General features: G+C 46.2%; 2 protein-coding genes across 2 annotated transcripts; one reads left to right on the top strand and one right to left on the bottom strand.

Annotated features, from left to right (window-relative positions):
* Positions 1-372: 372 nt before the first annotated feature.
* UBFD1 (ubiquitin family domain containing 1) lies at positions 373-12,616 on the bottom strand. Its single transcript, XM_079952691.1, has 7 exons — positions 12,484-12,616; positions 11,506-11,781; positions 11,185-11,393; positions 10,392-10,457; positions 10,108-10,213; positions 8,196-8,278; positions 373-7,039 (listed from the first exon to the last, which is right to left on the bottom strand). Exons 1-7 carry the CDS (start codon positions 12,506-12,508, stop codon positions 6,929-6,931), a joined length of 876 nt encoding a protein of 291 aa, XP_079808817.1. The 5' UTR covers positions 12,509-12,616; the 3' UTR covers positions 373-6,928.
* Positions 12,617-14,074: 1,458 nt separating this feature from the next.
* Positions 14,075-24,839, top strand: EARS2 (glutamyl-tRNA synthetase 2, mitochondrial). The gene is made up of 9 exons (XM_079952798.1): positions 14,075-14,225; positions 15,680-15,835; positions 17,485-17,674; positions 19,099-19,571; positions 20,376-20,484; positions 20,955-21,108; positions 22,339-22,469; positions 22,972-23,107; positions 24,209-24,839. The coding sequence occupies exons 1-9, from the start codon at positions 14,135-14,137 to the stop codon at positions 24,290-24,292; spliced, it is 1,524 nt and encodes a 507-aa protein (XP_079808924.1). The 5' UTR covers positions 14,075-14,134; the 3' UTR covers positions 24,293-24,839.
* The last annotated feature ends 1,768 nt before the right edge of the window (positions 24,840-26,607 follow it).

Here is a 26,607-nt window from a genome sequence, read left to right as displayed (position 1 = left end):
CTTAAGTATTATTTCACCTACTTAGTAATTTAGCGATACTTGCAATAAGTATTATATGTGAGGATCCCCGACAAAGATGCGTTTCTCTACCAAATATCCTCACTGCTGAAGGGGTGGGGGGTGGGCTTTCATCGCTCAAAGCCTGCCTTATATGGAGTCAGACCAATGGTCCATCTAGCTCAGTATTGTCAACACTGACTGGAAGCAGCTTTCTGAGGTTTCAGGTAGCGAGTCTTTCCCAGCTTTCTGAGGTTTCAGGTAGCGAGTCTTTCCCAACGCCACCTTGAGATGCCATCCTCCACACCCCCCCCCCAATTCAATAGCACTATGTGGACAGGTACCATGAGAAAAACCACTCAACACAACCAAAAGTGTTCATTATCAAAGTTTAATTGACAAGACTGATTGATCTTACAGAATAGAACAAGGAGAATAATTGCCGGACAAAGTTACACTTAAAAATATTTCAGCAGTGCACGTCTAAGACTTAATGTTCACCCCGCCTCATTCATGCCTTCCTGTTCCCATAACCGGCCCTGGAAATGATAAACTGCTGCTCTGCAGAGGACCTGGGATGAGGGTGAATCAGGCTGGGCTATTTGGGATAGACACACTGCCTGCCTAGCTTCTGTCCATGCAAGGAACTGGCTAAGATTCAGAGGGTAGGCACATGATGGTGCAAGAGAAATTCACCCCAGCACAGGGCAACTCTTCACACAGGAAGGGATACTGGGGGAGATGGAAGATTTCCTGATACTGAACACCAAGATCCCAGCCCCTGAAACGCATCCATACCAGTGTTAAACAGGTCTGTGTGTACATGTGCATGCCAACCACACCCCAGCTGGCTGCTTTCACTGCTTGGGCCCTTCTTGGGCGCTCCATTTGCTTGTGAAGCTGCCCACAAGGGGTGGGCATGATGTGGGCAGGTCATTCTTGTCTGTTGGAAGGTCTGGGAGACTAGGAGGGAGGAGGGCAAGTGGTGAAAGCCTGTCCTGTAAGACCAAACAGCTAGCATGTGCCCGTGCTGGGAGAAGGGCATATTGAGGTTCCCTATGGCTGCAAGTCTGAAGGAGGAGAGTTCTCCAAATATGGCACCTTTGGGTGGGAGAAATGCATTGCACAACAGAACCTATATTTTTGGCCCTGGTTAAGAAAATGGAAAGAAAATCAACAACTCAGCAAGAGCAAGATTAGCCCTGGAACACCACCCCCGTTTCCTAGGCACCAAATGCAGAGTAATTTCCTAATCACCAGCATTACATGGGATGTTTCTGCTCCATGAGATTGAGACAAATTCCTTTCCCAACCAGAGGTCATCCAGATGTTTTAAACATCTCCCATGATGGCTAGGGCTGATTGATGCTGTAGTCCAAAACATCTGGAGTATACGTGGTTGGGGAAAGCAGGGGAAAACATGAGGATATGGGTTTTTTTTTCTCCTGGCAGTTTTTTTTAAAAAAGAACTGAAAATCTGCCTCAAAAAGGATGGAGATCATGGGAGTGGTGAACAGACATATGCTCCCAAGGTGGTTTTCTCATTAAAAAATACCCACAGGGGAACACCCACCCACTTCTTTGTGTCTGCTGAAGCCTTCCCTAATAAGCAGTCCAAAGCAGCACCTGTAATCTAAAGTCAAGTCCTTCGATATTTCCTTCCACTAAGAAGAGACACCTCATTTTCCACTCAGAGACACTTTAAGAAGGTACACACACAAGCAAATGTTTTCCAACAGGCTCATTAAATGATCTGAATATAACCTGCATGTAAACATGGCACCAGGGAGGCTTTTAAGCAGCGATGCTTTCAAGCTGCAGAAAGACACTCCCTCACAGAAAGGGATTGCAGTTTGGAAGCAAGCAGAGGCAAAGAATGATATCTCAGGCAGCAGGACAGGGCAGACAATGAAGGGGGAAAACAAAAACACCAGCAGCATTAGGAAGCCAGTTCTACTGAGGCCGTCCAGTTCAGCCTTCTGCATCAATGTGGCTGCCCCTCTCTTGCACAGAAACCCAATTAATATTGGCATGCTGGAGGAAACTCAAGTCCCCCTCTCCTAAGCACATGGGGTGCAATGAGTTGTCAGATTACGTACTCTTCCACAAGCTGGCGCTTTCCAGCGGTTTTGGACTGCAACTACCAGCACCTACAAGGGTCAGCCACACTGCTATCGAAATGTGTTCAATTGAATAGTCATAGAATCATAGAACTGTAGAGATGGAATGCACCCCAAGGGACACCTAGTTCAACCCCCTGCAAGGAAGGAATCACAGAGGGGTACAGATACACACATGGACTGAAAAAGACACAGCAGGATGTTGTGAATACACAGCAAGCTTGAAAAAGCTGCTTGTTCGTAGTCAGTACCTGAAGCAAGAGCTGCCTCCAGGATCAAAGGTGGAATCGTTCATAAAGGCTCAAGTGGGGCCGGAGCTGCATTCCAAATGCCTAAAGATCAGAATAAGAACTCAAGCCAAGCTGAAGCTCTAGCCCTCTCACTAGGGAATCTTGCCCGATAACCCCAAGGGTTGGCTCCAATGTTAACTGTACTCAGAGGAGGCCCGTTGAAAGTAATGGACATGTGGTCTTTTGATTTCAATGGGTTTGCTCTGAGTTACAGCTGATGTTGGATACAGCGTCCCAGGTGTGTTGGGGGAGGTGGAAGGAGAGAGAAGAGGAGCCTGACAGGTTAAGAGAAAGGCACTCTGCTTATACTCAGAGGTAATTGCTTATATTTTCTTTACTTCTCAATTTCCAAGGCTTTCGTCTTGGCACTAAACACAGGTTGTGGGACTAAGTTCAATGAGGCCGTGGCTCAAATAAAGCCACAATGCAGATGTTAAAAGTTCAGATGGATCTTTAGGCTTGGGCTGAGTAAGTCCCCTGGGCTCCGAAGGCATTAGCCCATGATGCAGATAATTTTTTGAAAAATGGTTGAGCCTTGAGGAAGACTGGAGACTAAGAATTTGTGGCTTGCTTCTAGAGAGAGAAAAGGACAACAGATGCTTGAACCTAGAAATCATTTACCTATTCCATGCAGATGTTTCCCCACATCCCCAATTATGCAGACATGCCCTTCACATATAAAGACTGGAAGGCAACTGAAAGCATCAGCACATCATCTTATAAAAGGACAGACCATGTCAACCACGTTATCTGCACTTATGGCCCGTTACAAATTGTGCCTTTAGCTGCACAAATAGGAAGCACTTGGAAATTTGCAAGTACATAGTCACTTTTAAACTGCATGTTCCTGGGAAAGATTTGAACCACTTTAATGTTAATTTTGGAGAGAAACCAGCCTGGCGCAAGTCCTTTGGAAACTTTCAGCTGCCCTTGTACACAAGGAAGCAAGCAACCCACTGTCAGGACTCCTATGCCATTTACTTGTATTGTTGCTCTGCCTTCTAGAGAGAAGCCATACTCCTTGAGAAGGTGGGTTGAAGCACTTGCGGGAAGGAGCTGGAGCGAACAGCCAAACAATTTGGTATTGCACATGTCAGACTCCCTTCCACTTGTCACAATTAGCCACTACCTTCAATATAAGAACATTAAGAGGAACCAGGATGCTGGATCAGGACCAAGGGGGCCCATCAAGTCCAGCCTCATGTTCTCACGGAGGCCAATCATATACCCCAAAGGGAAGCCCACAACCAGGAATTGAGAGCAACAACACTTCCCTCACTCACAATTCCCAGAAACTGATATTCACAGGCGTACTGCCACCAACTTGGAGAGAGAACATAGCTACTGAAACCCTGAAAGTGCTCTGATGTCCCTCCTGTTCTCCTAAAGCAGGACCTCTCTAGAAAGCAAACCAAAAGAGAAAGACCAAAAGAGAGTGACCTCTTCTGCCCCTGCGCCACCTGAGCATCACTCGGTATAGTCCCCCTTGTGGGGGGGAAAGGGACTCTTGCTCCTAAACAGCTGCCAACAATACAGATGTAAGGCACACACCTTCTTACAGCTTCCCACTCGTCCCCTAAAGCACAGACAACCTCTATACTAGTTGTAATTATTTGTGTGGATGCATCCCGTAAGGTCACTTTCATGGACATGGAACAGACAGGGATACATGTTTGCAGAAGACAGGTGACATTGACACCAGATCTCTAATGTTTAGAAATGCTCACATCAAGTAGTCTTCTAATCCAGGAGGTACAGACCTGGGCCAGGGATGTTTTCAGGTGCAGCTAAAGCTCAGACTGAGGCTCACCCTCCATGCACAACAAAGGATGCTCACGATGGGCATCACAGGGATCAAAGAAAACCAGAGGCAAACGACCTTTGAATTGAACTACAGCACTAAGGAGAAGTATACCATGATAGACAGGTAGTTAAAAGACAGCCTTCCTTCAAAGGAGCCTGGGATGAGGAAATCAGAAGGGAGAAGAGCTGTAAGTGGTACAACGTCTGCCTTGCATGCAGAAGGTTCCAAGTTCAGTCCCCAATGGCACCGCCAATTAAGGCTGGAAAGACGCTTGCCTCAAACCCTGGACAGCCACAGCCAGTGTAAATACTGAACTATATAGACCAACTGTCTGATCTGGTGAATGGAGGACAAGTCCATTGGGTTTGGCCAAAGGTTGCCCATCTAGTGCAATCCTGTTCTCAAAGCAGCTGACCAAATTCCTGTGCAAACCTCCAAGCAGGAACATGAGCGCAGCGGCCCTCTGACCACTTGCGATTCCTAGCAACTGGTATGACAGCGTCTTACGTTCCCAATGCTAAATTGCAGCCAACCTTACTCTGTAAGTATTTATGGTTATTAGTTGCCAGTAGGAGTTATGAGTTACTAGTAGAGATATGTAAAATAATTGGGTACCCTAACACATATATTCGGGGGGTGGGGATACTGTAAAAACTTGGCATTTGAGGAAAGACTGAAAAAACTTATGCAATATTTTTCTACTACTAGGATGATGAATAAAAAGCCTTTGAAAGTAGCACTTGAAGGATTATAGTCAATTGACTGCTGCAATACTTCTTAGATTCATGAATGAAATGCAGGATAGTTAGTACTAATAGCCTTGGGTTTAGGTTTGGTAAGAAAGAATTGCATAAATTTCAATTTCTCCAAATGCCTGTTTTTTCTCCAGGAAAACATGCCCTGACCCAACCATGGCATTAACATTTGAAGTTTTATATACCTCTATTCACACACCTGGTGATGTTTAGGAGTGGGGAAATCAATCATCAAAACCAGACTGGTCACTTCCAAAAAATTAGATGGCACAGAAGTCACAATTACTTCAAGGGTTCTTGAAATGTGCCCCCACCAGGCACAAAAAGATTTATACAATAGCTCAGCAGAAAATAAGATGGCCAACTCAACTGAACAAGGGAGGTCTATGGATGCAATTTGTCTGAGTTGTTCTTAAAAAACATGAACCCCAGGGAACTTATCCTGAATAAGCTAGGCTGGAATGACAGTTCATTCTGGTTCAGTTCCTACCAGGATCAATGCAAATCATGATGTTAAGCCACACTCCAAGTTCACCTAGGCAAAGACTCAAGGAACACCTGCTTGGAAGATAGGGTACAAGGACACCTGAGGGTCCCCCAAGTGGGCCAAGGAACAGGGTGATTGCCAGCTACTCGCTCAGCTGAAAACATGGTATAAAGAGCACCAAACAGAAAAAAACCCTGTATTCTAAAGCAAATTCGTGTCTTCCACAGGCCACGCAGTGGACCAGAGTTCTGGTATAATGAACAAAAAGCAAGTGACTACCACTTTGTTCAATTTTAACCACCGTTTTATGGAAAAGTTGCTAAAACATTTGACAATGCCACTAACCTCATATTAAAGGGTGTGAAGAATGTGCTCTCTTGCTGTGGATAACAGCTGCAAACCCAGCATCTCTAGTATGCGCAGGAGAGCACATATGTTCACACAGACCAGCCGTGTCTCTTCTTTGAACACAGGGAGGGACCTCCCTTTTGAGCACATTGAGGCAGCTGTGTGACTGTACACACATTCAGAAGCCCCACTGATGCTGGGGTGATACTGGATGTGGTCTGGATGCAGAGCAAATGTTATACGTAAAACAAGAGATAACAAACCCACAAACTAGCTGCAAAGTAATTCTCGGTAACAACAGGGATAGCCAAGAAATGCTTCTTAAGGCAGTCTAGATCCCCCTAATAATGGTAGCAGAAAGGGAGAAAGAGAGAATGGCGGAACACAGAACAGAGTAAGCAACAGTCCAGCATGGCTGCAAGCCTCCTGCATTATTAAGCTTCCTTCCTCTCAGTAACAGGCATGAAAAACTCCACTAAAGAATCATTGCCAGCATCTGAAAAAGGAGTCAAGCATCTTTGGGTTAAGAGTGAGAGTTGTCCCATTTTGCTACCAGAAAAGCTACCAGGAAACTTAAGGACAAGGAAGATATGGCTTCTGAAACCCCAAGTTTGCATACCATTTAAAAGTTTTCTTTTAGTATTAAAAAGGAGAGAGAGAAACCTACTTCTCAAGCTCCCAGTCACAAGCGCATACCTCAAACAAACCATAATGCTTGTTAATGAAGAGTTACGAAAATATCTGTCTCTTGTCCAAATCATGTAGAAAATCCTCAGCGGTGTGTCAGCGTTTTTCTCCTTGCAGAAACAGAAAACCAGAAGGGCTACTACACCTGGCACAGTTAAAGTGTATTACACACAGTGGTTTGTGAATTAAGGTTTATTGATTTCCATCATATTTGCTTTTTGTATTTAAATATGGTTGAAGCTGGGCTGCCGAACAAAGGCTGCTGCTGCACTTTTTAAGTTAAAAATAAACTAATGGCGAGAGATCCCCACCTCTGGCGTCCTCCCAGGCCTCTTTTGAGATCGTATCGATAAGAAGTTCCAGGACGACCCATGTCCAGGCCTCTCCTAGCAGTGTCCTTAGGTTCATGTCAGTCTCCAGTGCCAGAGGTGAGCGTGCCTTCAAAAATACTGCCACTTCCCCAGCACTGTGTCCTTGATGGCATCCACGTATTGAGTAGGCACCCAATAGACCCAGTAGTAAGAGGCTTCAGTAGGACCCAGCTGGAAGGCCTGGAAGATGTGGGAAAAGAAGAACAGGAGGCTCAGGATTAAGGTCTCTCAAACTATGGCCACCTCATTTAACACTGGGACCAAGCCAGATTCAGCAGTTTCCTGAGGAGCAGCAGTTCTCTCTCAAAACATTGAATATAAGAAAAGCCTGCTGGATCAGGCCAATGGCCCATCTAGTTCAGCATTCTGTTCTTCTAGTAGTGAAGCAGATGCCTCTTTTGGGAAACACACAAGCAGGATTTGAGCACAAGAGCACTCTCTCCTCCTGTGGTTTTCAGCAACTGGTATCAGACACTTTCTGTTTATACATATTCGGGTGTTCAAAGTATTTCATGTACATTTCATGTACATTATCCCCAAACAACCAAGCAACGTAGGCCATCACTAACACCAGCATCTCCATATTATAGACAAAGTAGTTGAGGCAGAGAGTATTGGCTTGCCTCCAGCAAGCCGGATACTACTTTGTTCACACGCAGAGACATTATGCATTTTGCCAACTGGGCTCAGACTTTTGAATATAAAAGCCAAATCACGGTTTGGTGCTTCGGGAATGAGCTCTGTGCCCCCACACTGCACCTCCCCCCCTGCCCCAGGTGTTCTGCTTCAATTATTTACTCCTGCACTTGTGCAAACCAGTCAGCTGCTGCAACCAAACTGTACTACAACTCCCATCATGATCACCCTTGACTGCTGGCCATGCTAGCTGATGGGAGTTGTAGTTCAGAAACCTCACTTAACACCAACTTCAGTTCTATTTGTGAGAGGAGGAAAGAGAAGGAGACGCATAAACTCTCCTTTCACGTGGCAGATAAACCAAAGAGTTAATGAGATTGTTATGTAAGTAGAGGCCCTGTGCCTGTGTGTGTTTCTGTCCACTGAAGGGAGAAGTACTTCCTCCGTAGAAAATAGAAGAGAGGCAGACAATTCACAGGAGTTCACTGAATGATGAGTCTTCTTGCTGGGTAAAAAGCAGGGAATATGATCCTCTCTATGGAGAGTGCTGCATGAAGGGTACAGAAGGAAGAAAGGCTTCTCTCTGAATTAGCCCTTATGCTGACTGCTTTTGCTCATAGGAATGTAGTCTTCTCCTGAAACCCTGGGCTTAACATCTGCAAAAGTTCAGGTGCAGTATTTGCAGAGGACCGTTCCTTACCATCATGTGATAATCCTCATGTCCTTCGATAGGTTCACTCACCACGTTCTTGATAGACCCCATGGGCAACTTTTCTGTTCTTTCTGCATTGAAAGAAAACATGTCAACTTGGGCAGGATGACATTTCACACCATTCCTCCACTCTTCCTTCCAGAGCTTCTCCATCCCATCAGAATGTATGAAAAGGAAAGGCTTTCTCAAAACTACACCAGCCTCAATACCTGATCCCAACAACCTCTCCTCTTCCAAAGAAGACCTTCCCTCCACCCCGAATGCTCTTTGCATCACTCAACTCACTGGAAGGATGGATGGATGGATGGATGAATAAATAAATGGCTTTCTTCTGCTAAGACAAAAGAAATTTATAAACCCCATATGCAGCTTAATCCTTAAAGTTCTTGCTGTTTCCCTAGTTCACCCCCTAAACCATTCCTGTGGCAAGAAATCAGATAGAATTCAACAAAACAAAAGCATGGTCTGTCTGCAAGACCACACAGCGACAAAATGAGAATGCATTTCAACCTCTTATCAGCTTATTTCCTCCCTATTTGAAGCTGGTCCAAGGCCAGCATAATAGAGTGTCACATTTCACATCTTTCCTAGTCAACAGATGTGCCTTTTTGCAAAAGGAGAAGATCCCCCTGCTGAGGCACTCAGATGGTCTCTCTCTTTCTCTCTGCCAGGCAGAGATGTGAACTACCAGGTGCCTGACCCTCCCCAGGTGGCTGCTGCAAGAACAGGTGATGGTTTAAGTGCTCCTACTGCTAAGGAGTTGGACTGGGAAAAACCAAACCCCATATAATGAAATTGGCCATTACTGCATTAGAATATTATTCAGTCATATCAGTAACCATTAAGAAGTCATAATACAGAGATTACACAACCACAGTTGTGACTGAGGCCAAAAGCACTTTGTGCCCATTAATTTCATCTGGTGAGAATTAAGCATGAGCTTAGCTGCTATTGAAACCAAATGGGACATACAACAGCTTAGTATGGGCTACACTGTGCCTGTTACTCTGTGTGAGGGTCAAAAACATCTAAACTAGTAAGCCCCAGCTTTCAATGGAAAGCAGAGTGTAGCAAAAATATGCTGCTCCTCAACTAGCCTTGTTAAATGAAACTCAGAAATACCCATAATTTCCCACAGACTCTTTAGCCCTTTCAACTCCACACATCATGCCTGCTCAATCCAGTTTTGCATCTAAAGAAAGCCTGGGGCTGCAAACGAGCAGGAAGTGCAGCTTACAGAGCCACTAAAACACTACACAGAGTTCAACCAGCCAGCCAGATCAACAAAATCTCTTTCTAAGGACCCTCTGTACTGCAAGTTCTGCTTTTAATGGTCCCCCACTCTGCCCAGCCCCTGTGCAATGTTCTGATATTTATGAGAACAGTGGTATATAAACAAACAAACAAACAAACAAACAAACAAACAAAGTGCCACTGGCGTGCGTGTGTGCAGAATGCCAGCGCTCTCAATGTTTCAGCACTTTCAGAGCCTCCCTCCAGGGTGGTTCTTGGGACACAAGCAGCTCAACTCCCTACCACAAAAAGACTCCTGCACAACAGACACAAGGGGCACAGGCAGAGTATTAAACATTGAAGTGCCACAAAAGCCCTCATATATTAGGGAGGTCAACCCTTCAAGCAGGCCAAATTATTGATTGGTCAAAGATGTACAGGAAATGCACTCTAAGGTATCTAAATCACCAATGCCTTTTCCGCTCAAGCTTCACATGAACTGTAGCATGTTTCTACCTGTTGCTCCTAAACCATCACCCGAACAGGATGACTCTACAGGCTTAGAAATCTTGCAAGGGGTTAGCTGTGAAACACTAAACATGCCATCAGCACTCCCCCAGAGATAAGTCTTCAGGTCCCCCCAAAGTATATAATTTTGAGCACCTACCTTTAGTGCCAATCCAGAGCTGATCTTGTTCGAGTTTAAAGGTGAGCCGCACTTTTCCACCCGACTTGTTGTACATGCCCGATAAAGGAACAGTTGGCAGGCGCTCCTAAGAAGTCGAGAACAGAGGTCTTCTGTGAACAACAGGAAGCTCCTGCCAGCTTTACAGCACAAAGTTAAAAAAGCCACCCTCCTCTACAGGACACAAGTGTAGGAGAGAAGGAAGAGCCCCAGAAACTGCCACTGGCTCCTATGGACCTCGACAATGATACAGCCTACTCACACACCTGGGCACCCTTGACAGAAGGCATCACATCTTCAGGTTTTCCTTTGTCTAACACTTTCCTGTGTTGCTGTAACAAAGCGGAAATAAAAAATAAACATGACAAAAGCCTAGAAGATTTTCCCATCTACCTACTTGCTAACATATTGAGATTTTTAAGAATTTCAAGAAGATACACAGGCAACTAGTTACCTCTTATCTTAGCCACACAATCCAAATGCAATCAAGAAATGCATAGTATGCTGTCTATCAGTAGTTATAAATTCACACACTTCCCTAAAATTCAAGGGTTTACACCACAACTTTGGTGAAAACTATCACATTAGTAACTTTGCAAAGGAAAGCATGAGAAGGTCTCACAGAGATTCCCACCTCAAAGCTGACTAGTTGATAGCAGAATTAGCTATCGGCCAAAGCTGACAAAGGCCAAATTCAACAGGACTACCTAAAGGGCAGTACCATTTGGCTACAAAATGTTATTTATTGCTAAATTACAGTCACTACACTGTCCGTTCCACTAAAGTTAAATAGAGTTCAAATGGCTCTTCAACCTTGGACTTGCAGATAGTTTTTAGGCAACTTGCTCTCTGAGTTATTGGAATAGTGCTCTAACCAGAAGGCTGCTGCAGGAATTATCAAGATAAGGAGCTTCAAGTTAACCTGTCACTGAAGCACATGGACCTCAAGGTCCTTCCTTTTAACTGGTCTATGGTCAAAAGGGGTACTCCCATTTTACTGGGAGATCCATTTACACTTTCAGTCCAAACAAGCCACCTAGGCTGGAAGTTGTAACCAACCTTTTGTCTGCAAAGGGGCTCCTTTTTGGTCTCTTCTGATTTCACTTCCTGCTGAGCAGCATCTTTCGGTGTGTTTACTGCCAAGACATCATTGATAGTTGAGCCAACCACCATTATTTTTGCTCCATTGATCACTTTGATTTCCCGTAAAGTTTTATCCTCTGGTAGAAGTCCTTTGAACATGACCTTCTGCATTGCAGGTGGAAGGCCTAGCAAAGAAGGAATCAACAGGGAAGACTTTTTAACGCAGGAATTTCTTCCAGATATGATGGGAAGGTCACGTGGTAGAATTACCTCTCCATAAAACACAGACAGCCTCACCTGTGAGTGAGTGGATTTTCTGCTTCAGGTCAGCCCCTGTGTTATCAAGTGGGAACTTCAAGTCATACTTATTTTTGTTCCAGATAATTTTTAGCTCAACCAGCTCTTTCCCAATCTCAGAATCGCCGCCATTGCTGACAGAAGCCTGTGGGTCAGGTGGATCACTTTGAGGATCATCAGTCTCCAAAGGTTTCTCAGCAGAAAGAGGATCGCTGCCATCCCTGCAGCCTAGAGGCGGATTCTCAGCTTCTGCATCCATGCTGGTGTCATCTGAATCTGCAAAGAAAGGAAACAAATGAGAACAGCCCCCTTGAGAGAGGTGGGATACACTCCTCATGCACTGTTTTGGGACAACACTCAAAATAAAAACAAAAACCCCCACCACTCCAGATTAATACTTCAGTCAGGGCTGAATTATGTCAGTGGCAGGTACAGAGTCAGCTCAAAACACTCCCAACAGGAACTATTTTCTCTTTGTTTAATAGCACTTATCCCAGTACTGGAGTGTCTCCTCCACTTGTACCCGCTTGGTGAGCAGAACCCTACTTTCCTCATTCCTATGCCTTGCAGTATTTCTCCCTACAACCCCCACCTCTGCACCCGCCCCCAGTTTTGCGGGCCCAGCCCGTCTCAGGGCTGAAGCCAGGCAGACCTCGGCTACATGCCTGGGAAACTCCCCTCCCTCGTGCCAGGGCGCCTCCCCCGAGGATGACCCTCCGAAGCTTTCCTGGGTGGGTGGCGCTTTAGGAAAAAGTGGCTCAAGGCACGAGACCGAGAGAGGGGAGGCAGGGGAGGGTGAACCTCCAGCCCAACCCAGCCTAGTCGCTGCCTTGAGGGGGGAGTTTGGGGCTGCCCTGGCACGGGGAGAGGGAAGGCCGGGGGTCGCCCACCCCCAAAGTGTACAGCCCAGGCCTTGCCCCTTGTTTCCCTCCGCGCGCCCCCGCCCCTGGCGGACCCCGCTCTCTCTCGCGCGCGCACCGGGGGTGGCAGAGGCGGCAGCCATGATGATTGTGTACAACCCGCCCGGGGGGGTGCCGGGAAAAGCGCCGGGCGGTCCGGATTGGCCTCCGTCGGCCTCCGTAGCCCGCCCCTTCCGCCTCGAAACCTTCGCTCGCCGGTCCGGATGTTTTGGACTACAGCTCCCGCCACCTCCTTCTCCCCAGTCAGCCAGCCAACATGGCTGTTGTGGCGGCAAGGGCTGATGGGAGTTGTAGTCCAAAAGCCCGGCGGAGGGCACGAAGTTGGCGGAGGCTGCTCCGTCGTAGCGTTGAAGTTCCACGTGGTTTGGTTTTGTAAGTCGCCCAAGCTGGAAAGGCGGTGGAAAAGCCTTAAAGAAAGATAGAAAAGGGAATGACGCTTTTTTAAAAAAGTAAAAATAAATAAATATCTTTATTTATTAAATAAATATTTGACACAGTTTTGACCACCTCCTTCTCGCTGCCGCCTCTGTCTGTTGTTGTTTTTTATATCCTGCTTTTACCCCGCAGGGGGACTCAGGGTGGCTTCCACAAATAAAAACAACACAGATAAAATACAAAAAAGCTATATATATACATATATACACAATCATTTAAAAGTAATTAAACTCTGACAGAATTAAAACAATATAAAAATACGTGTATTACAATACTGTACAGCTAATAAAACAGCACTATCAAAAGCCAAGTTCTCAACACGCCTCAAAAGAGCCTCAGTGGAGCAGGACCACAGGACACAGGACCAGCCAGCCAATAAATGGAAGCTAATCAGAATAAAGTTACTAGTCCTTTTTTTTTTTTTTGCCACAAGACACTGGTTGCTTTTACAGCAACATAGTTACTTAGCACAGCCAGTCTCCAGGATCTCTGGCAGGGACTCTTTCCCACCCAGGACCTTTTGCATGGCAGGCAGTAGCTCTGCCTCTCAGCTAAGGTTGTCTTACCTAGAGAAGGGTGGCCCTTGGAGCTCTGCTGCAAGCCTGTCTCTTATAGGGGCAGTGGCCAACTAGGTGCATCCTCCTCTGGGAAGCCCACCCCAAGCAGGATGCAAAGGAGACACCAATGGTCAGCCTTCTAGCTAATTTGCTGTGCTGCCATATACTAAAGTTTGAGATTACTGTATTGTTGATAACTTGTCTTATTGATAATTTTAGTGTTTCATATACTTTATTGTTTCTTATTTTTGTAAACTGCTTGAAGAGGTGTTTTTTTTTTACAATCAGTGTACACATTTTATGAAATAAATAATATAAATACACACACACGTATATAAAGAATAAATTGATTGGAACAGCTTGATCCAGGTTCTATTAGCCAAAAACCCCCGCAAAAATAATGTGTATATTAAAAATAAATCCACCCTCTCTTCCTCCCCTTAATATAGAATAGAAAAATAAATATTCTATTAAAAATTAAAAATTAAAAATAAAATAAAAAGTAAAACTGATAGTATTTGGTCCCACTTCGGCGTTGCCCCATTTCGGCGGCCGCAGCGAGGACGCTGTTTCTTTAAGTCTGGCTCCGCCCCTTGTTCCTGTCGGAAACTGAATGACCAATAGGGCGCGGAGGGCGGGGCCTTGTGTTAGACCACGTGCGCTTCTGCTGCTGCCTGTTGAGTCTACAGCTGGGAGGCCGCTGCTGCCGCCGCTGCCATGGGACTGGGCGCTGCAGCGGTGGGTGATGCCTTGCGAGGCGCAGTCCGGGGGTCCGGCGTGCGGGTGAGGTTCGCGCCCAGCCCCACAGGTGAGCTGCTCCGGAGCCACGCGGAGCTCCTCGCCTTGCTGCCGAAGCCGCGGGGACTTCCTTGGGCCTCTGCCTGAGACGATTAGGATTGTGCTGCCTTCCCGGGCAGTTTGCAAAAGCGATTCTCCAAATCGGAGATTGTTATCATATTTTTAAAAATACGTGTTTGCTGGTTTGCTGAAACTACAGCTGTAAAAAGTCAATAGAATGTGAAGAGAAATAAAAAGAGAACAAACCCCGCAGCTGTAACTGTGCCATCATAATCAACAACAAAGGGATAGTCTGAAACAGGTTTAAGAGAACCCATCAGGGGAAAGGCAAATAACCCATTCCATAGCGATGCATGAGTCGTTGGAGGTTTGTGTAATACACTATTGTTGATTATAAATGGGAACCACGCTATGTCAAAATGATTATGTATAGCCATATAACAAGTATTAATAGGTATCAATTCATTTTTTTACCTGCCCTTCACACTTAAGGTCCTAGGATGGATTACAGCATTCAAACTATATTAAAAACAACTTACAGTCATTAAAAAAATAAGGTCTCCCAAGATACTACGCCTCTGACCCCTACACACTTGCTCACTGAGTTATAATTAACTACCAATGGTGGGATCTAGTAAGCTTCATGAATCATGAGTTGTGCAGGCCTAATTGAATGCCTCTTGGTTTTTATTACTGTCCTTGGAGCTGAGATGCTGCTGTTATGCCCTTGGTGTGGGATGAACAAAAACAAAGGGGGGTTTGTCAAAAGTGTCTCAGTAGAAATCAGAGTAGATCATGGAAGCCAGAAGTATGCTTAACCTTGTGGTTGAAGGTCCCTGAACCCAGGTGAAGTTGGATATGTAGGGATAGCACAAGAATTGCTCAGGTGCATGGATCAGACCGAAAGCCTATCTTATTCAGCCTTCCCCAACCTGGTGATCTCCATATAGCTTGCCTCGCAACTGCCATCATAACAGTGCTGGTTGCAGAAGGTGGAAATTATATTCCATCACAGCTGCATCCAAAAAAGGCCAAGTGCATGTTTCTGGGAAGCTCATAAAGGTGCCTTCCTTTGTTAATCAGAGGTATACTGCTCTTGAACACGGAGTTCCATTTCAGCTGTCATTGTTAACATCTCTCAGCACACCTTTTCTCCCTACTTTTGCCTATTCCTCTTTTAAAAGTTAACTAAGTAAACAGTTGCCTCTTTCTCTTGGGGCTGTGATATGCATTGCACATTCTGAACCAGCCAGCCTGAATTCTAATATTATTTTGAGAAGGAAGGTAGTTTTCAACTGCTTGCACATTTTAAACCGTTCACTTCTTTCCTGCTCATGTAATTGGAAGTGGAATGACTCTTGATGTGGAGGTTCTCTTTTCAGCTAGAACAGCAAACAGCCTCTGATTATAGCACCAGAGTTGTGCCTCATGTACCCTGTTCTTCCTTTTCTACGTGCTGTGCAGGGTTCCTGCACCTAGGTGGCCTGCGGACTGCTTTGTACAACTACATTTTTGCCAAGAAACACCAAGGGAGTTTCATCCTCAGACTGGAGGACACAGACCAAAGCCGGGTGGTGCCTGGGGCTGCTGAAGGCATAGAAGATATGCTGGAATGGGCAGGTAATTCTGCTTGCCCACACATGCATGCAGTTCAGGCTCTAACACAGGGGCCAAACAGTGTGTGGGGTTGCATGCTTTGCCAGGTTTCCTCAGGGAAGCAGTGCAAGATGATCAGATCCTCAATAATAATAATAGCAACAATTTTATTATTTATACCCCGCCCATCTGACTGGGTTGCATTAAACATTTAAAAACTTCCCTATGCAGGGCTACCTTCAGATGTCTTCCCAAGGTTGTATAGTTAGTTATCTTCTTGACATCTGATGGGAGGGCGTTCCACAGGGTGGGTGCCACTACTGAGAAGGCCCTCTGCCTGGCTCCTTGTAACTTCACTTCTCACAGTGAGGGCCCTCGGAGCTGGGTCTCGGTGTCCAGGCTGGATGATGGGGGTGGAGATGCTTCTTCAGGTATACAGGGCTGAGGCCGTTTAGGGTTTTAAAGGTCAGCACCAGCATTTTGGACTGTGTTCAGAAATGTACTGGGAGCCAATGTAGGTCTCTTTGTTCTTGGTTTTTCTGTCTTATCCAGGGAGTGGGGAAATAGAAAATATTCCAGCCCCCTTCTCTCGCCACCCCCACTTTTCTTTCCCAGCATCATCATAAACCACCTTGGAGAACAGGACAGCTGCCCCATCACTCACAGCAAGTTATCTACCCTCCCTGATGCTTAACCTCATAGAAAGGGGTTCAGACTCCCCTCTCCTTGTTTCCTTGTTTACTTTCAAAAAAACGAAGCAAAACACAATCTCCAAGTCAGCTGCCTTGGCCTCAAGGAAACAAATTTATTTGCTGATGGTGAGTTATCCGCCACACTTTAGACACATGTGACTTCTGTCCAGCAAGCAAAGAGTTGTACATCTGACACTCTGTGTTCAGTAATTAGATGGCTCCCTCCCACACTTGATTTGTTTTTCCACCTGCATAATGTGCATTTTCTTTGTTATAGTTTTTCTGTTTGGAAAGTTGGGATTTGCAAGATCCAAAAAGGGAGAGGGTTGATTGCTCTGGCCTTCTCTCCCTGTGGCTGCACTCTTACAGGTGCCTAACTCACCTGCCTACTTCTTGATGCTTTTGTCACTGGGGTGCCCACAAGAATGCCTGCCCTTTTATGCTACTGGCTATCTTCCTCTAACTCTTGCTACAGGCATTTCCATCAGAAAAGCCTTGTTTAAAAGCGGGAAATGTGTGTATTGACCACTGGGCTGCAGCACAGTCCAGTGAGTTGGGATTTAAGTGACCTGGGAACAGGGATTTATTTAAAATCAGGGGAGCAGATAATGAGTCACCACTTCTTCACCTGATAAAATCATCATGTGATTATGGGATGTGGGTACTTCAAACCTCCCTGGGATTTAAATGATCTGAGTCACTGTAAGACTATCTCTGTCTGCACTTTTCTAAACTTGCACTCGATTTCCCCCAGAGGCGTAGGAAGGGGGGTGCGGTGGGTGCAGTCTGCCCTGGGTGTCATGACTGAGGGGGGTGACAAAATGGCAGGCGAGTGGGCGGCACACCTCGCGCCTGGCGGCAACAGCTCTTAACCATCCTCAGCAATTTCCAAGTGGTCCACAGGAGGGCAGGGTGGACCACGTTTGGGATCCCTTTGCTCTTGGTTGCTTCTGAAGAGCTGTCCCCTGCCTCCCCTTGCAGGCATCCCACCCGAGGAGAGCCCTCGCCGGGGTGGCCCAGCAGCCCCATACCAGCAATCCCAGCGACTCAGCCTATACAGGGAAGCCGCAGAGCTGCTTCTGGAGAAGGGGGCTGCCTACCGCTGCTTTTGCACCCCCCAGCGCCTGGAGCTGCTGAAGAAAGAGGCTCTGAGGAACCGGCAGACGCCACGGTAAGGATCAGGTGGAGGTTAGACCTGGGTGTGCTCTCTGCGTGGCTGCTGACGCAACCTGGGTCCTGCTCAGCTGCAGGATTGCTACACGTCTCTCTACCTTTGACAATTCTGCATTCTTCCAAGGAGAGTCCTGAATGCTGGTGGGATGGGGGCTGACGTTTGGCTGATGGGGAATCAGGAGGCAGGGCTGGGTGAGTCCAAAGAATTGTCCATGTGGGGCTCTGTGGACTTCGGGCCTTGACCCAGCATGCTTACAATCAGAAATGGCCTTGATGGCCAGAAAAGGCCAGTGTTTTCCTTATCAGGCTTATCGGCTTCAGAGGCCTGTTTCTCAATCTCCAGCATTATCTGGAACAATAGAGCAAGGACCTTTGCCTAATGCGTTGCAGGGAGCTGGACTAATTCTGTGAATCTAAGAGGGAAGGAGAGAGAAGCACTAGCTGTGGCCTGACGCCCCCTCCCCAAATTTCCTTAGTATATGTTCCTTGCTCTGTTGCTACTGTGGAGAAGGCCTTGGGAGATCTTTTGCTATGGCTGCTTGTGGGCAACAATTTATCCTGCTCAGAGTGAGAACTTGGGGGGTTTGGGGGCGGGGGCAAAATGTGTTAAATCAAAAGCCACAGAGTACAGGTTCTCTTTGTGGGAGAGACAGAGAGGGAAAGAGTCAGCAGCCATAACTGAAAAGGGGATGATGGGAACTATCACTAAGACCATCTGTTTGTCTTCTTTTTTCTTTTTCTTATGTTTATATCCCACCTTTCCTCCAAGGAGCTTAAAGTGGCATACAGGATTTTCCCTTTCCTCATATTATCCTTACAAACAACCCTGCGAGGTAGGCCAGGCTGAGAGGCAGTGACTGGCCCAGGGCCCCCCCCATTGAGCTTCATGGCTGAGTGGGGATTTGAACCCCAGTCTCCCAGGTCTTAGTCCAACACACTAACCACTACACCACACTGGCTCTGTTTGAAACAAATCTGTTTGAATGATTTGCTAGGTATTTTGTTAAATTAGAAATACAGGGTTTTTGTAGCTGTAATTTTCCTTGTTTAGTCGTTTATTGTACCTGTTTTGTGACTTTTTAACGTTTTTCTCTTATTTTCATTGCTTTGTTCCCCACTCCGGGATTGAAAATACTGTGGGCTATAAATACTGCAAATGAATAATAATAAAAATCAACAGGCAGGGAGTTCCTAAGTGCCAATGTGCAACCCCTGTAAAAGTAAAAGTTCTGGAGACACATTTCCTGCCTCCATCAAAGGCAGGGTGGTCCGGTCAGCTGGGATTCTGGGTTTCTCAAAGCCTTGAAGTTTTGTGTTGGTTCAGTTGAATTAGAACCAGCGCTTTAGGTTGTAGATGAAGCCTGCTGTTGCTGCTGCTGTTGTTTCTTCAGATGTGATTCCTAACCCTGCCCCTCCTTACAGATATGACAACAGGTGCCGCCACCTGAGCCCCAAGCAGGTGGCCGAGAAGGTGTCTCAGGGCGCTGACTCTGTCATGCGCTTCCGCCTGGAGGAGAACTCAGAACCCTTCTGTGACCTGATCCACGGCTGGAGCAAGCACGTTGTCGCCAGCATCGAAGGGGATCCGGTGATCCTGAAGAGCGATGGCTTCCCCACCTACCACCTGGCCAACGTGGTGGATGACCACGTCATGGGGATCAGCCATGTCCTGCGGGGGGCAGAGTGGCTCATCTCCACCTCCAAGCACCTCCTCCTCTACAGGGCCTTTGGCTGGGACCCACCTCAATTTGGCCACCTCCCGCTGCTCCTGAACAAAGACGGCAGCAAGCTTTCCAAGAGGCAGGGGGACATCTTTGTGGAGCAGCTTGCGCAGGATGGCTGGTTGCCCGAAGCCCTGCTGGACATCATGACAAATTGTGGCTCTGGGTTTGCAGGTAATGAGGCCCGTAGCCCTCAACACCCCAGCAGGCTGGCTCAGTTGGTGTGAATTCTCCGCTTGTATTTGAATCCTGCTTATAAAATTATGGGTGTCCTGCTTTTCCACCTTGTCTTGGCAAATGACTGTGTTCAGTGGACTCTCTCCTGGAGCTGGTCCCTCCTTAGTAGGTAGTCCCTGGGCTTCCTGAGGCCTCCCGGGACATTTTCTGCTTAGCCCATCGCTGGAATCCTAGAGTTGTATGCCATCGATTCCAGTGGGTTCCAAAATGGGGTACAGTTGGATTACCTGGGCAAGGCTGGTGCTAAAGGTGGAAATAATTATCATCAATGTTGATGAATTAATTAAATTAAAGGGGACCCCTGACCATTAGGTCCAGTCGTGGCCGACTCTGGGGTTGCGGCGCTCATTTCGCTTTATTGGCCGAGAGAGCCGGCGTACAGCTTCCGGGTCATGTGGCCAGCATGACTAAGCTGCTTCTGGTGAACCAGAGCAGCGCACGGAAACGCCGTTTACCTTCCCACCAGAGCAGTACCTATTTATCTACTTGCACTTTGACGTGCTTTCGAACTGCTAGGTTGGCAGGAGCAGGGACTGAGCAATGGGAGCTCACCCCGTCGCGGGGATTTGAACCGCCGACCTTCTGATCGGCAAGTCCTAGGCTCTGTGGTTTAACCCACATATCAATAAATTCTTGTTGGAGCATGTTTTTGTCATGTATTCTTCTACACATTTCCATTCTTGTTTGAGATTTTAATTAATCTAATCAAAATCTAATCGGACCTCTTGGTTTCATTTGCAGATAACCGGATGGGCAGGACGTTGAAGGAGCTGATTGAGGAGTTCAACGTGAGCAGGATCGAAAGGCACTCAGCCCTGCTGGATCTTGAGAAGCTGTCTGAGTTCAACAGGTGGAGGAACCAGAGGGGCGGGGTAGCACCAGCTTCCATGCATTTCCTGGTTGGCTGTTGATCTGCGGACTGTTTATCCCCTGTGGGGAGGTCTGCATCTGCTGAGCATCACCTTTTGGTCCCCTTCCCTGTTCCCTTCCTTGGTCCCCCTCCAGCTCAGGGGGTCTCTTCTGCCACCTCCTTGAAGTCAGGCTGCATTCAGGGAAGAAAAAGCAAGATGTCACATAGGGTGCAAACAGGCATCGCTGAGAAACTGAGGAAGTGTATCCCTAAAAGGTCATCCCACTCCTTATAGCTCAGCTGGTTAAAGCATGCTGCTGACACTGTCAAGGCTGCAGGTTCAATACCCATGTGGATATTTTAGCTGCATATTCTAGTCCTGCAGGGGGATGGATTAAATGCTCCTCAGGGTCCTTTCCAACTCTTCAGTTGTATGATGCTATGAAGTGTCTTTGTGTGTGTGTGCACAGGATCCACCTGACCCGTCGGATTGAAGATGACCTGCAACGGCAAGAGCTGGTGGCAGAGGTGCAGGCCTCTGTGGAGGAGACCTACGGGAGCCAGGTGGTAGACTGGGAGGTCCTTGAGAAGGGCTACGTGGAGCAGGTGCTGCTGCTTAGAATGGTGAGTCAGGCAAAGAGGGTGTGTGTGTGTCTGTGCACAAGTGTGCCTGCCAGTTTTGTTTTTTTTAAATAAACTGCCAACATAACGAAAGGAAAGAAAACAAAGGCCCTAAATTTTAACACCGCAAAGCGTCACATCCTGGGAGCACAAAAGATACAGCACGTCTCCAAAAGAATAACGAAGTGTTAACTCAGACATAGATTTCCTTTACAAATAATAATGATATATAAAAATAAGAGTGTCCTCCACCTGTGAGTGTCATCATTATGAAATAACACAGGCTTAAATGAGCCAGATGGTTTCCACTGGTGGCACTGAGTGACTGGGTGCCTCAATATTTGCATAAGAAATACTATTACAGTGGTACCTCGGGTTAAGTACTTAATTCATTCTGCAGGTCCGTTCTTAACCTGAAATTGTTCTTAACCTGAGGTACCACTTTAGCTAATGGGGCCTACTGCTGCTGCTGCGCTGCTGGAGCACAATTTCTGTTCTCATCCTGAAGCAAAGTTCTTAACCCGAGGTACTATTTCTGGGTTAGCAGAGTCTGTAACCTGAAGCGTCTGTAACCTGAAGCGTATGTAACCTGAGGTACCACTGTATTATTATTAATTGAGTTTATATACCACCTTATACCTGGAGATCTCAGGGCGGTTCACAGAAAAGATCACAACATATACAGTGGTACCTCAAGTTACAAACGCCTCAGGTTACATATGCTTCAGGTTACAAACTCCACTAACCTGGAAGAGTTACCTTGAGTTGAGAACTTTGCCCCAGGATGAGAACGGAAAACGTGTGCCGGCGGCACAGCAGCAGCAAGAGCGAATTAGCGAAAGCACGCCTCTTGTTAAGAACAGTTTCAGGTTAAGAACGGACCTCTGGAAAGAATTAAGCTTGTAACTAGAGGTACCACTGTATAATCAGAATAAAAACAACAACCCAATAACACACACCCAGAAAAGAGCCACATTTTAGAAGGCTATAGGATGTCAAACAGATCAACCAAAGGCCTGGTTAAAAAGGAACATTTTTGCCTGGAGCCTAAAGGTGTATAATGAATGTGCCAGGGGAACTTCATGCTATATATGTTTCCTACCTGGAAACTCTTCGACTTTAAGGTAAGAAGGTGCCGTGGGGCAGGGAGAGATGTGGTGTTGGGGTGGGGGCTCCAGCCAGGGGAACTGATCTGCCTGTCTCTCTGAACCTCAGTGGTCCTTCCCCCCCCAGGGTCACATAAGCCGCCTCAAGGACTTGGTGTCACCCAAGTATTCTTTCTTGTGGATCCGGCCCTCCATACCTCACGAGGAGCTGCAAACCATTTCAGCAGAGGCAGACAAAATAGGAAGGCTGGTTCTCAGGTGAGTTGCCCTGGACCTTGCCTGTTGTTGTTTTTTAACCCATTGGGATGTTGCAACCACCTAGAGGTCTGGCCTCCTCCACCTTCCTCCTCACCTGAGTGAGAGCAGGTACTTTCCATGCTGGAGTAAGCACTTGTTTTCAGCCAGTCTCCCTCATATGGTAAATAAACAGTAGAACCTTACATTATCTCAGCTGGTAGAGTATGAAACTCTTAATCACAGGGTTGTGGATTTGAGTCCCACGTTAGGCAAAAGATTCCCCCACATTTGAGCCCCATATTGGGCATTGCAGGGGGTTGGACTAGATGACCCTCGTGGTCCCTTCCAAGTCTACAATTCTATGACTCTTGCCACATGAAGGGTCTTCTGCAAGTGAAACAACCTGCCCTGCAAAATGGATACGATAAATCACTTGGCAGTAGCTTTTCCAAGTGAAAACTGAGCCACAGTTTAGAAAAACGTGTTTAAAGTAATATCCTTTCTTCTTCTTCTCTTCCCAAAGGTTGCTGGAACAGCCGGTGGCTGCTCTGACCCCAGAGGAGCTAGGCAAAGACCTGAGGCGGCTGCAGGAGCAGATAAGTGGGACCCAATACAGTGGCATGATGAGACTTCTCCGCTTGGCCCTCAGTGGCCAGAAGGTAAATTTCCCCGGGCCCCACTTCCCAAATCTCATCATCTGAACTGCTCTGTTTTGAAAGCCAACAGCTGGCTTGGCTCTGCTAATGGACCTCAGTGGTAGTTGCTGCATCTCTTTAAAATAATCGAAAGCGCCATCCTGGTAGACTCGCGGTATTTTGGACTACAACTCCCATCAGTCCTAGCCATATCATGTTGGGGCTGATGGGAGTTGTAGTCCAAAACATAGAGGGCGCCAAATTGACAAAGGCTGACCTAAAATTATTTGGACCTCGTTTTCAGCAAATCAACGGCTTATAACAATAAAAACACGTGAAATCAGTTAACACGGATGGACCATTCCTGACAATTAATAATGAAAAAATATGAGCAAAAACCCACAGGTCAAGCTAGAGCTAGAATAAAACCAAGAATAAGGATGGATAGCTCAGTTGGTTAGAGCATGGTGCTGACAATGCCAAAGTTGCAGGTTCCATTCAGGGACAGCTGCATATTCCTGCATTGCAGGGGATTGGACTAGACGATCCTCTGGGTCCCTTCCAACTCTATGATTCTGTGAGCCCTCCCCACACCCCGAGGCATGCCCTGATCAGCAAGACTTTACTTGGCGCCTGAATGGCAACAGGAAGATGCCAGCTAAACACCTAATACAGGTTGCCAGTTTTTTAAATGTTGTTCCATTTATTGGGCAGCGCTGAAATCATAGGAAGCTGCCTTCAGATGTCTTCTAAAAGTCACATACTTGTTTATTTCCTTGACATCTGGTGGGAGGGTGTTCCACAGGGCGGGCACCACCACCAAGAAGGCCCTATGCCTGGTTCCCTGTAAGCTCACTTCTTCCAGTGAGGGAACCGCCAGAAGGCCCTCGGAGCTGGACCTCAGTATCTGGGCTGAACGATGGAGGTGGAGACGCCCCTTCAGGTATACTGAGCCGATGTTGTTTACTCAGGAGGAGTGGTGGTACTGTAGCTACAAAGGTTGTGGAGCACTCCGTCAATGGAATTGTGGTATGAATATGGAAGAGGGAGTGCTTCAGGAGCTCCAGTTTTCAAGTAGGGAGGGCTCCCCCTCCCTTTCTGGAGTAACCTCCCTGTCCATTTCAGGAAGGACCCAGCGTTGCTGAGATGATGGTCTCCTTGGGGCCCAGAGAGGCCAGCGCACGGATCCAGAGAGCCCTTTGCAGCTGACCTGTTGAAGCAAAACAGCCAACCAAACTTTCAATAGAGCTTGCATGTCAAGCCTTCCATGAAGCTCAGACACCTTCCTGTGGACTGCAGAGCATCCCACAGCCACGGACTTGACCCCTTCTCTCTCTCTCTTTAAAAGTGCTCTGGGGTTGGCAGCCTGGCATTGGCACTGAGACCCTAAGGGAATTTCCGGTTCTAGTTGAGTCTGATGTGGCATTAATAAAGAAAGCAAAAACACTGGCTGGAGGTCAAAGTGCTGCTGTGATCACTTTCCACGTGGCCTCGCAGCCATTGTCACCCCGCTGGGCATTCCTTCAGGGCTGGGCATTCCTTCAGGGCTGGGGAGCAGCCTCAACCTTGGAAGCCACAGGAGAGTGAGCCAAGCCGAAAGTCCAGTTCCATAGAATTCAAAGGGTATTTTTATTGCATTACAATCTCAGAGATAATTAATTGCAGTAGATTGGACCAGATGACGCTTGGGGACTTTCCCCACTCTACAATTCTCTGGTTCTATGAAAAGGGGCAATAAAATACAATTGAAAATCAATATGAATCTTTAATGTGACATTTGCACCATCATCAGCCATAAATCCACAGAGATGTGTGGTCCTGCTGGGTGTTACAGCATCTCCTGTGCTCAGCCTAGTCTCTGCCCAGGGCTGGATTAACCATTAAGCAAAATAAGCATGTGCTTAGGACATCAAGGGAAGGAGGACACCATAGGAATTTCCCCTTGGACCATATGGTGCAGCTGAACCAATTGGTTAAAGGTATACAACTCGGAGCCAAACAGTATAAATTGAAAGCTTTTGCTGATGATTTAGTTTTGACATTACAGGAGCCAGAATCTAGTACTAAAAGAGTATTGCAATTAATCCAAGAATTTGGTCAGGTTGTGGGATTTAAGTTGAACAAGCTGAAAACTAAGGTGTTAGAGAAAAATTTAAGAGTGATTGAGAAAGAGAGGTTTCAGAAGGAGACAGGATTAACATTGGTTAAGAAAGTGAAATACCTGGGGGTCAATATGACTGCTAAGAATGTAAATTTATTTAAAGATAATTATGAAAAATGTTGGATGGAAGTGAAAAAGGATCTAGAAGTATGGTCAAATTTGAAGTTATCATTGCTGGGCCGAATTGCTGCGATAAAGATGAATGTATTGCCTAGGATGCTGTTTTTGTTTCAAACATTGCAAATTCTGGACAAGATGGACTGTTTCAAGAAATGGCAGAGAGATATTTCTAGATTTGTCTGGCAGGGCAAGAAACCTCGAATAAAATTTAAGATTTTAACTGATGCTAAAGAAAGAGGTGGATTTGCCCTGCCAGACCTGAAGCTTTATTATGAATCAGCCGCTTTTTGCTGGCTGAGAGAATGGCTGCTTCTTGAAAACATGGATATCTTGGATTGAGAAGGTTTCAATAATGTTTTTGGGTGGCATGCATATTTGTGGTACGATAAGGTCAAAGCACACAAAGCTTTTAAAAACCATATTGTCAGAAAAGCACTGTTTAATGTCTGGATAAGATATAAGGATTTGCTTGAAAACAAAACTCCAAGGTGGTTGTCACCAATGGAAGCAAAGGCTCCGAAAAAGCTCAATATGGAGGCCAATTGGCCGAAATATTGGGAAATTTTGGAACAAGAAGGAGACAGATTAAAACTGCAGAGCTTTGATAAACTAAAAAATAAAGTACGAGATTGGCTTCATTATTATCAAATAAGGGAGGTTTATAACCTGGACAAGAAAATTGGCTTTCAGGTGGAAAAATCAAATTTGGAAACAGAATTGTTAGATCCTAAAACTAAGAATTTGTCAAGAATGTATAACTTGCTGTTGAAATGGAATACACAGGATGAAATGATTAAATCTGTTATGATCAAATGGGCACAAGATGTTGGACATAACATTATGATGGCTGACTGGGAAAAGTTATGGACCACAGGTATGAAGTTTACGGCATGTAATGCCTTAAGAGAGAATATAATGAAAATGATGTACAGGTGGTACTTGACACCAGTCAAGCTTGCAAAAATTTATCATTTGCCCGATAATAAATGTTTGAAATGTAAAGAGATTGAAGGTACATTCTTTCACCTTTGGTGGACATGCCCAAAGATTAAGACCTTCTGGGAGATGATCTATAATGAAATGAAAAAGGTATTTAAATATACCTTCCAGAAGAAACCAGAGGCCTTTCTCTTGGGCATGGTTGGCCAATTGGTGCGAAAGGAGGATAGAACTTTTTTTATGTACGCCACAACAGCAGCAAGAATACTTATTGCAAAGTATTGGAAAACACAAGATCTACCCA

The sequence above is a fragment of the Podarcis cretensis genome (assembly GCF_951804945.1).
Source record: "Podarcis cretensis genome assembly, chromosome: 14".
Taxonomy (NCBI): domain Eukaryota; kingdom Metazoa; phylum Chordata; class Lepidosauria; order Squamata; family Lacertidae; genus Podarcis; species Podarcis cretensis.
The sequence above is the reverse complement of the archived record's forward strand: the minus strand, read 5'-3'. Positions and strand labels throughout refer to the sequence as shown.

What these genes read in the sequence shown, in the direction of transcription:
- UBFD1 (XM_079952691.1), bottom strand. Translation starts at nt 12,508, where the DNA reads ATGGCTGCCGCCTCTGCCACCCCCG. An exon ending in AGCCCCTTTGCAGACAAAAG is followed by an intron (nt 10,458 to 11,184) that starts GTTGGTTACAAC and finishes GCTTTGTTACAG; the next exon opens with CAACACAGGAAAGTGTTAGA. An exon ending in ATGAGGATTATCACATGATG is followed by an intron (nt 7,040 to 8,195) that starts GTAAGGAACGGT and finishes CACATCTTCCAG; the next exon opens with GCCTTCCAGCTGGGTCCTAC.
- EARS2 (XM_079952798.1), top strand. Translation starts at nt 14,135, where the DNA reads ATGGGACTGGGCGCTGCAGCGGTGGGTGATGCCTTGCGAGGCGCAGTC. An exon ending in GTTCGCGCCCAGCCCCACAG is followed by an intron (nt 14,226 to 15,679) that starts GTGAGCTGCTCC and finishes CGTGCTGTGCAG; the next exon opens with GGTTCCTGCACCTAGGTGGC. An exon ending in TGGCCCTCAGTGGCCAGAAG is followed by an intron (nt 23,108 to 24,208) that starts GTAAATTTCCCC and finishes TGTCCATTTCAG; the next exon opens with GAAGGACCCAGCGTTGCTGA.